At 49.6% G+C, this 8805-nt stretch overlaps 1 protein-coding gene across 6 annotated transcripts in view; it reads left to right on the top strand.

The window, feature by feature from the left end:
- GTF3C1 (general transcription factor IIIC subunit 1) overlaps positions 1-1271 on the top strand; it is an 82453-nt gene extending 81182 nt beyond the window's left edge. For all 6 annotated transcript variants that reach the window (XM_073362655.1, XM_073362659.1, XM_073362658.1 and 3 more), the window contains one exon: positions 906-1271. In XM_073362655.1, coding sequence (XP_073218756.1) covers positions 906-1127 — 222 coding nt within the window. In that variant the 3' untranslated portion in view covers positions 1128-1271. The remainder of the gene's footprint in view (positions 1-905) is intronic.
- Positions 1272-8805: the final 7534 nt, after the last annotated feature.

The following is an 8805-nucleotide window of genomic DNA, read 5'->3' on the forward strand; positions in this document are numbered from 1 at the left end:
AGAAGTAATGGGCTTAAATTGCAGAAAGATTTAGGGAGATTTAGGTTGGACATTAGGAAAAACTTCCTAACTGTAAGGGTAGTCCAGCACTGGAACAGATTGGTTGTAGAAGGGAGGTTGTAGAATCTGTCATTGGAGGTTTTTAAAACAGGTTAGACAAACACTTGTCGGGGATGGTCTAGATAATCCTGCCTCAATGCAGAGGACTAGATGACCTCTTGAGGTCCCTTCCAGTGCTACATTTTTATGATTCTGTGACTTATGGAATTGACTTAACTCTAATTTGGTGCGAGCTATAGTGGTGTAAGAGCCACAGGGAGGCATCACCGTTTTATATATCTACACTATTTAGCCCTTCAAATGCTATCCCAAGCTATACTGTCCACTCCTGAAATGTGTCTGGTTACTCCACTGCTCCAGGGTCACCTGACTGGATGTTCCCCTTCAGCTTAAATGCCAGTTAGACCCTTGACTATCTGCATTTGCAATTTGCTTTGGTTGCAAGTTCAAGGATCCTGAAGCCATTGCCACAACTATGCCTCAGGCTTGCCCAGAATGCACAGAGCCTAGCAGTGTCAGTCAGCTCCCTGGAATAGCCACCCAGAGTGCAGCATGCTTTTATCAATATACTTCTGCATTGTGGGGACACAATGATTCATGAGCAGAGTAGCTTAAACTGGTGCATGTCCTCAGCAGTGTTGGCTCACATTATTGGTTTAGTTATATTGCTGTAATCTATAGCAGTGCCACTTTCTTGTGGCTGTTCACTTCTATTTTTTTAATTCTCTGAAGCATCTGGAGAAACAGTCTATGAAGCATGTCACACGGAATAGTCTTACTGGTGTTCCTGGGTTTTAGCATTACTATGTAACTTCTTAAGCTAAAACATGTCAACTTTTCAACAGGGTCTGGAAACCCTTGGCTGCATCAGAAGATTCTGCATGAAAAAGCCCTCAGTAATATCTCTCTTCTCTCGGCCTGCTCCTGAAGAAGAGCTAACCGACTCCAAACTGAGTGAGACTCCAACAATATTTTATGAGCCCACCATAGACTGTACTCTGAGAATGGGCAGAGTGTTCCCATATGAAGGCAACTGGAATAAATGGGTGCAGATGATCCATTTATAAGAGATGGCATGGTGCGTCATGCTTGTCCAGCCTGCATTGGTGAATGCCAATGGAGGAGAAACTTCTGGTGTGTCCTATAACTTGTGCTGTGCCTGTCATTTTGTCATGTTTTGTTAAATAAATTTCGTTTCTTATTGGGAATTACTTCAGGCCCATTGTAAAGCAAACATTAAGCTTGTATGGTTGTATAGGATAACAGTCTTCAAACAATGACAGCACCTCCTAGAGGAGGGAAACTGCATCATCTTTGGACATGGTTTTGTATCCAAACTGCTGTACCTTGATTTGATTTCTCAAATTCACATCAGAAGCTGTAGTGTTTTACATGATCAAAGATCTCTTCACCCAAAAGGCTCTTGCCTGGTTAACATGACTGTCAGATTCTACTTAGTGCAAGATGCAAATGAAGTAAGGTTATTCCATAGTATATAAAGCAGGTTGAGATTGTTATAATTCGGGCTGACCACAGGTCATAGAATTTCATTTAGTGATTCCTATATCAAGCCTTTTTCAACAGACTTTTGATTAAAGTAGAGCAGATCTTAGAGACCCAACCTGGGTGTCTGTCCCAGTAGTTAACTACCCTTGCTGTTTTAATTACATCTCCAGTTTGAACTCTACTGACTTCCAGCCATTGGATCGTGTTCTGACTTTGTCAGCAGATTAAAGAGCCCTTTACTATCAGAAATCTCTCACACAGCTATTGTATAACCTGCACATACACACAGTCATGGGGAGCAGGGACTAGAATTCTGCTGCTCCAGGCATGGAGGCCTCTACAGGCACGCAGGCACGCAGGCCTCTACCTCTTTACCTGGTTTGGGGACCAGGAGGCCTACATCTAGGCAAGCTGTACTGCCTTCTTTTCCCTACAACCTCTCACCAGATCCTGTGCCTCCAGCAAGTCCTGAGCTACAACAGAGACAGGAGCCATAGAAAGTGGAGTTCTTATGGCAATGCAATTGACCCAGCCTCTGCATTATAGGAGGAGCTGGTGACCCGGTACCCTCCACATTGGCCTATGCTTTGTCAGCCCTCACTGAGCCCATGATTATTACAGCTGTTTCACTAATTAGTAACTAACACGGTGTATAATAAACCCAATTCATTATATTTGATTAAAAGTATTCAGGTGAAGGTAAGAATTTTGCAGGGTCCCAGAGCCCAGGCTCCAACCCAAGCCCAGAAGTCTACACTGCAATTAAACAGACACACAGCCCATGCCCCTCAAGCCCGGGTCAGTTGGCACAAGCCAGCTGCAGGTTTTTGATTGCAGTATAGACATACCCTTAATTTCCATCCTCCTCCCCCTGCGCTCTCCCCACTTCCTATTTTCTTGATCACTGTGGACAGTACTGCTCAGGTCTGTAATCTGAACATCATCTTTGACTCAGACCTCTCCCTAGCTCCTCATATCCAGGCTATGTCTAAATCTTTCAGATTCTTCTGTATAACATCTCTAAGATCCGGCCTTTCCTATCCATCCACACAGGTATAGCTCTCATCCAGGTTCTCATCTTCCATCATGATTCTTGCAATATCCTTCTCTCTGGCCTGGCAAATGTAATCTTGCCCCCTGCGTACCATTCAGAATGCTGCTACAAAAATCATTTCCCCAGCCTATTACTTTGCCTATGTCATCCTCATATTGTATCCCTCCACTTTCTCCCCCTTCTCTGTTGCTACTTGGCATCTCTTTCAAGGCCCTTGATGGCATAGCCCTGACCACCCTACCTATCATCTCTGATTCAATATCAAAAAAGTTATTTTCCACTTCTGATCAGCCCATGATGTCAGCCTCCATTGTCCACTTGTTCAGTTTTCACACAAGCACTTTTGTGCTTTCTCTTGTGCTGCCCCTTGAGCTCCCTGTGGACATCTGCAAAGCAAATTCTTTATCCTCCTTTAAAGCCCTCCTTTTTTCATGATGTCTATAAGAAAAATTGCTGCTGCTTGTGTACTGCGACCACTGTCCATCATGCTGACCAATGTTCTCTCATTTGTTTCCTCGTGCTCTCTCGTCGGTCATTCTGCATCCGTCTGTTCTCTCTTGTTTTATACTTAGATCGTATGGTCTTCGGAGTAGGGGCGGTCTTTTTGTTCAGTGTCTGTATGGCTCCAATCACAATGGCATCCATTGTGGCTCCTGGGTACTACGGTAACACAAAATAAGAATCACGAGGGTGTTTGCTGCGTATGATGATCTGAGCACTGCTGGTTCTTCGAGGACTGCACATGTGCATTCACTCTTGGTGTCAGTGTGCCCAGCACACGGTTGTTGAAAACTCGAGCTCCTGCTACTGCTGCATGCAGGTCTAAAGAGCAGAGTCACCCCCAGCACCCCTCAGTTCCTTCTTTACTACCCACGACAGTCATTGGAACTCTGTTCTATATCAGAACAGGACTCTCTCTCAGCCTTTGGGAACACTGTATATTGTACACTGTGTGTAATTTAGTCTTTAGGGTGGTTAGGATAGTTAGTAAGTTTTAGCTGTGTGTATAATAAAAATGTGTTCTGCACTTGTTGTTTTCCCTGTTTGGGGATTTTCTATTGAAGGTACCGAGGTATGCTCTGGTCACTGGGTTTCACGCCATGTGCTTCTTGCTCCAAACCTGTGCCAGTGAGAACCCAGAGCCCAGCAGCAGGCTGAGTACTGAGGATCAAGAGGTGGGTCGAGAACCGAAGATCAGGAGTCCAGGTTTATCCCTATATAGTAGGGGCAGGCAAACTTTTTGGCCTGAGGGCCACATCAGGTTTCCGAAATTGTATGGAGGGCTGGTTCGGGGAGGCTGTGCCTCCCCAAACAGCCAGGCGTGGCCTGGCCCCCTCCTCCCCCCAATCCCCCCCCCCACACACACACACACTTCTCACCCCCTGACGGCCCCCCCGGGACTCCTGCCCCATCCAACCCTCCCTGTCCGCTGATGGCCCTTGGACCCCCCGCCCCTGACTGCCCCCCCACCCCATCCAACCCCTCCTCTCATTCCTGACTGCCCCCCAGAACCCCTGCCCCATCCAACCACCCTTCTCCCTGACCGCCCCCAGAACCAATGCCGCTGACTGCCCCCTCTGCCCCATCCAACCCTCCACTCCTTCCTAACTGCCCCCTGGAGACCTCTGCCACCATTCACCCCCCGTTCCCTGCCCTCTGACCGCCCCAACCCCTATCCACACCCTAGCCCCCTGACCACCACCCCGATCTCTGCTGCCCTCTATACAACCCCCCCCCACCACCACCCCCTTACCACGCTGCCTGGAGCACCGGTGGCTGGCAGCATTACAGCCGCACCATCCAGAGCACCAGGACAGGCAGCCGTGCTGCCCAGCTGGAGCCAGCCACGCCACCGTGCAGCACAGAACTGGTGGCACAGTGAGTTGAGGCTGCGGGGGGGTGGAAACAGCAGGGGAAAGGCTGGGGGCAAGCCTCCCAGGCCAGGAGCTCAGGGGCTGGGCAGGAGGGTCCAGCGGGCCGGATGTGGTCCGTGGGCCGTTGTTTGCCCACCTCTGCTATATAGACCAGTGGTTTTCAAACTGTGGGTCGTGACCCAGAACTGGGTCACGGAATGGAAGGGACTGGTTGCGGCGGCTCTGATCAGCACCACTGACCGGGCTATTAAAAGTCCTGTCGGCGCTGCTGCCCTGCTAAGGCACGTTAGTCTCTACCTATTCCGACACTGCACTGCACCCCAGAAGCAGCCAGCAGCAGGTCCAGCTCCTAGACGGGGGCGGGGCACGGGGCTCTGCACACTGCCCCGAGCACCGGCTTCGCACTCGCATCGGCAGTTTTCCGGCCAATGGAATCTGGGGGTGGGGGTGCCTCTGGGCGAGAGCCACTTGCGCGCCTCCACCTAGGAGCCGAACCTGCTGCTGGCTGCCTCTGGGGCACAGCGCAGTCCATGGTGCCAGGACAGGTGGGAAGCCTGCCTCTGCACCCTGGCTGCACTGCTGACCGGGAGCTGCTGGAGGTAAGCCTCACACCCCAACCCCATGCCCCAATCTCCTGCCCCAGCCCTGAGCACCCCCCAAACCCAGATCCCCTTCTTGCACCCCAAACCCCTCATCCTTTCCCCACCCCAGAGCCAGCACCTCCCGCACCCCAACCCCCTGCCCAAACCCAGAGCCCCTCATCCCCTGCCCACCCCAGAGCCCTGACCCCCTCCCACACCCCAACCTCCTGCCCCAGCCCTGAGCCCCTTCCCACACCCTGAACCCCTCATTCCTGGCCCCAGCCCACACCCCCTAACTCTCTGCCCCAACCCTGAGCCCGTCCCATACCCCAAACCCCTCACTCCCAGCTCCATTGGGTTGCGGACATCAACAATTTTCTTCAACTGGGTCCCCAGAAAAAGAGTTTGAAAACCACTGATCTAGACAACTGGTTTGTTGAAGGCTGGTCCAGATGGCAAGGACAGAGCAGTGTTGCCCTGGTCCAGTCAACCTTCAGTGCTCTGGGACTGTTAATCAACCCAGAAAAATCCCTTCTCTCCCTGGTCCAGAGGATAGAGTTTATAGGGGCTGTATTGGATTCCTCTTAAGCCAGGGCCTTTCTTCTGCACTTCAGGCTCCAGGCAATTAGATGGTTATAGATTTGAAGGCTCACAACAGCACAAAACAGTTGGAGGCTTCTGGGTCACATGGCCTCTTGCACCTATGTAGTTCAATACGCCAGACTGCAACTCAGAACTCTGCAGGGCTGGTTGGCATCAGTCTGCTTGCCAAGATGCCATCAGTTATACATGGTGGTAAGAATGCCCTCCCATGTCCTCACCTCCCTAGATTGGCGGACAGATCTAGCCAATGTATGTGTAGGCATTCCATTTGCTTGCCCACTGCCACCTCTCATGCTAGTGACAGATGCTTGGCTCTGAGGTAGGGAGCCCACCTGGCTTCTCTACAATTGCAGGGTCTGTGGTTCTCAGAGGACTTAGCTTTACACATCAGTGTTAGAGAACTGAAAGCTGACAGGCTGGCATGCCAAGAATTTATCACAGATCAGGGGAAGCAGCCTGTCCATCCTCACAGACAACAGGGCAGCAATGTTTCACCTCAAGAAGCAGGGAAGATGCCTGCTTTACTCCACTCTGTCAAGAAGCAACTCTACCTTGGGAGCCAATCTTGCCAGTTCAATAGATCTTGAAGCATCTGTCAGGCATACAGAACAACCTAGCAGACCTCCTGAGCAATTTGTTTACATGTCACTGTGAGTGGTCTCTTCACCCGCATGTGGCCAGATTCATCTTCCACAGCAAAGTCCAACAAAGCATCAGCAATTCTACGGGATCACAGCCCGGGTTCCATACTGACATGGTCAGGCAGGCTCCTCTACGCTTTTCCACCAATCCCACTCATTCACAGCGTATTGCTGTGCCTCAATCCGCAAACCTGGGATCATTCCATCCCCTCACCTCGCTGGGGTGGGGTGAAAATAAATTAATAAATAATTCTGTCTTCAGAGCGGGTTTGAATAGTGTGCAGTAAATAAGGCAGGAGCCACACATTGAACAACAGGGAGAAAGCACCATCGTGGTGCACTGAATGAGGCAACAGTATGTGATCATGTAATTAGTTACCTCCTTGTCAGAGCACCATCCTTATAACAGAGCATCTCCAGGCTTTAAAACTTCCCAGCTTGTGAGGCAGCTATGCCTGTAAACGATGGGCATGTTAAGTGTCTTTGGAGAAAGGCATGCAACTGAAGTGATCAGGCTGCAGGTTTTTCAAAACACATTCAACATGCCAGAGGTGCTCCTAATATTCCTTTGTTGGAGTGCTCTTTTCTGAGAAGTGCCTGCCATTTCTAGGCCTCCCTCAGCCAATGCTCTGACTACCCGAGAGGTTACCGCTTGTTACCAGCTTTGCCTGTTACTTTGGGGTATGCTCATTTATTAGGTTTCAGAGTAGCAGCCGTGTTAGTCTGTATTCGCAAAAAGAAAAGGAGGACTTGTGGCACCTTAGAGACTAACCAATTTATTAGAGCATGAGCTTTCGTGAGCTACAGCTCACTTCCTCAGATGCATATAAGCCTGCTGCAGTTTCCACGATATGCATCTGAGGAAGTGAGCTGTAGCTCACGAAAGCTTATGCTCAAATAAATTGGTTAGTCTCTAAGGTGCCACAAGTCCTCCTTTTCTTTTTTCATTTATTAGGGTTACTTTTCCAGTGTGGGGGGAGGGGGGTCTGTACTATCAATGTACTGCTTGTATCACTTGTGTTCTTATACAGAGCTCTACTTCTCCCCCCTGCAAGTCCCCTCCCACTGGAGCTATGCTGCAGGACCTAGGTTCCCCAGAATCAGACAAACACACACACACACTAACAGAGCGTGTCTGAGAGGATCGGGTTAGTCAGCACTCCCAAGTTTACCCCTTATATCTCCCTGGACTCAGTAGGCTGGGTTGAGCAGCATTTCCAGGCTGTCACCTTCATATGCCCTGGGCACCGCACCCGAATAGAGCACAATGGAGCAGGCTGGGTCGAGCTGCACTTCCAGGCTGCCACCCTCATATGTCCCAGGTTCAGCACATCCCTGTCCCCACTTTCACGTTACAATTGTTCAGGTAGTAACACATTTGATGAGCAAACCCCCACTGGATTTTTGGGCACTGCAGGGATCTTTTAGCTTAGGTACGAGGAGCATTGCTGCAGCACGAATGAGGAAGCCAAAAACACCCAAAAGGGGGAGAGAGGGAGAGAAGCAACCAGCTTAACCATGAAAGTTATTTATTGCCAGGTAATAACCATACAAACAAACCAGTTGTAACATTAAATCTAGCTTAAATTTGATTATGAAAGTCAGGTTTAGAAAACTATAACTGACCACACAAATCAAGGTCAGGCTATACTGAGAGAGAAAGCTGAGTTCTCACGACTCCATGAAGCTTGAATCGATCGGAGGTCCCAGGCGATGGTAGCTGAGGGTCCAGAGTGCTGGGGACAGGCAGAGTCCCCAGCACGATCAGTCAGGAGATACTGAAGTCCCAATGGAACTGATGCAGATTTTGGATCCGGGCATCAGAACGCTTACTTGAGCATGGGTAGGGGTTTTTGTAGAGAAACAATAACAGTTCAACGGAGAACACTAGATTTGTTTATATGTAAACTGATAGCTCAGGGGAGTATCCCAAAGTTGTTTTGTTCAGGCCAGACAATGGGAGCTGATCATTTCTGGCTATGGGCAGTGTTCCTTGGAGGGAGCTCACAATGCAATTAGGGAGCTTCACTATTTTGGATACCAATAAAGGATTTATTACTAGAATTGGTCTGATAACTACTGAGCTGGGTGTGTGCAGTTGTGGGTTCATTAACATCTGGAGCAGAGATCCCCCATCATGCAGTGCTTCCCTGCTTTTCTGGTTCTAGAGTTCCATGCAGTTCTTGCCTTGGAATCTCTGTTCTCCATTCTGTATGATAATGGAGATGCTGCCTTGTCCCATCTTCGATGCAAATGGGACTAGGTGAGTTGCCTTAATCCTGTCACCCTTGTCCCAGGGGCTTAGGTGGGTCTCCACTGCCTTTTCATAAGTCTTTCTTCTGATCGGTTTTGGTTCAAGCAGAGGCTCGGAGGGGAGGTCTTTCATGAGTCAGACAGGCTGGGTACTGTGCCCTGGTTCCCCAAGAACACAGAGCTGATAAGTAACACCCTGGATCTCGGGACCTAGCACTGAATCAAAACCTGCT

The sequence above is a fragment of the Lepidochelys kempii genome, chromosome 10 (assembly GCF_965140265.1).
Source record: "Lepidochelys kempii isolate rLepKem1 chromosome 10, rLepKem1.hap2, whole genome shotgun sequence".
NCBI lineage: Eukaryota > Metazoa > Chordata > Testudines > Cheloniidae > Lepidochelys > Lepidochelys kempii.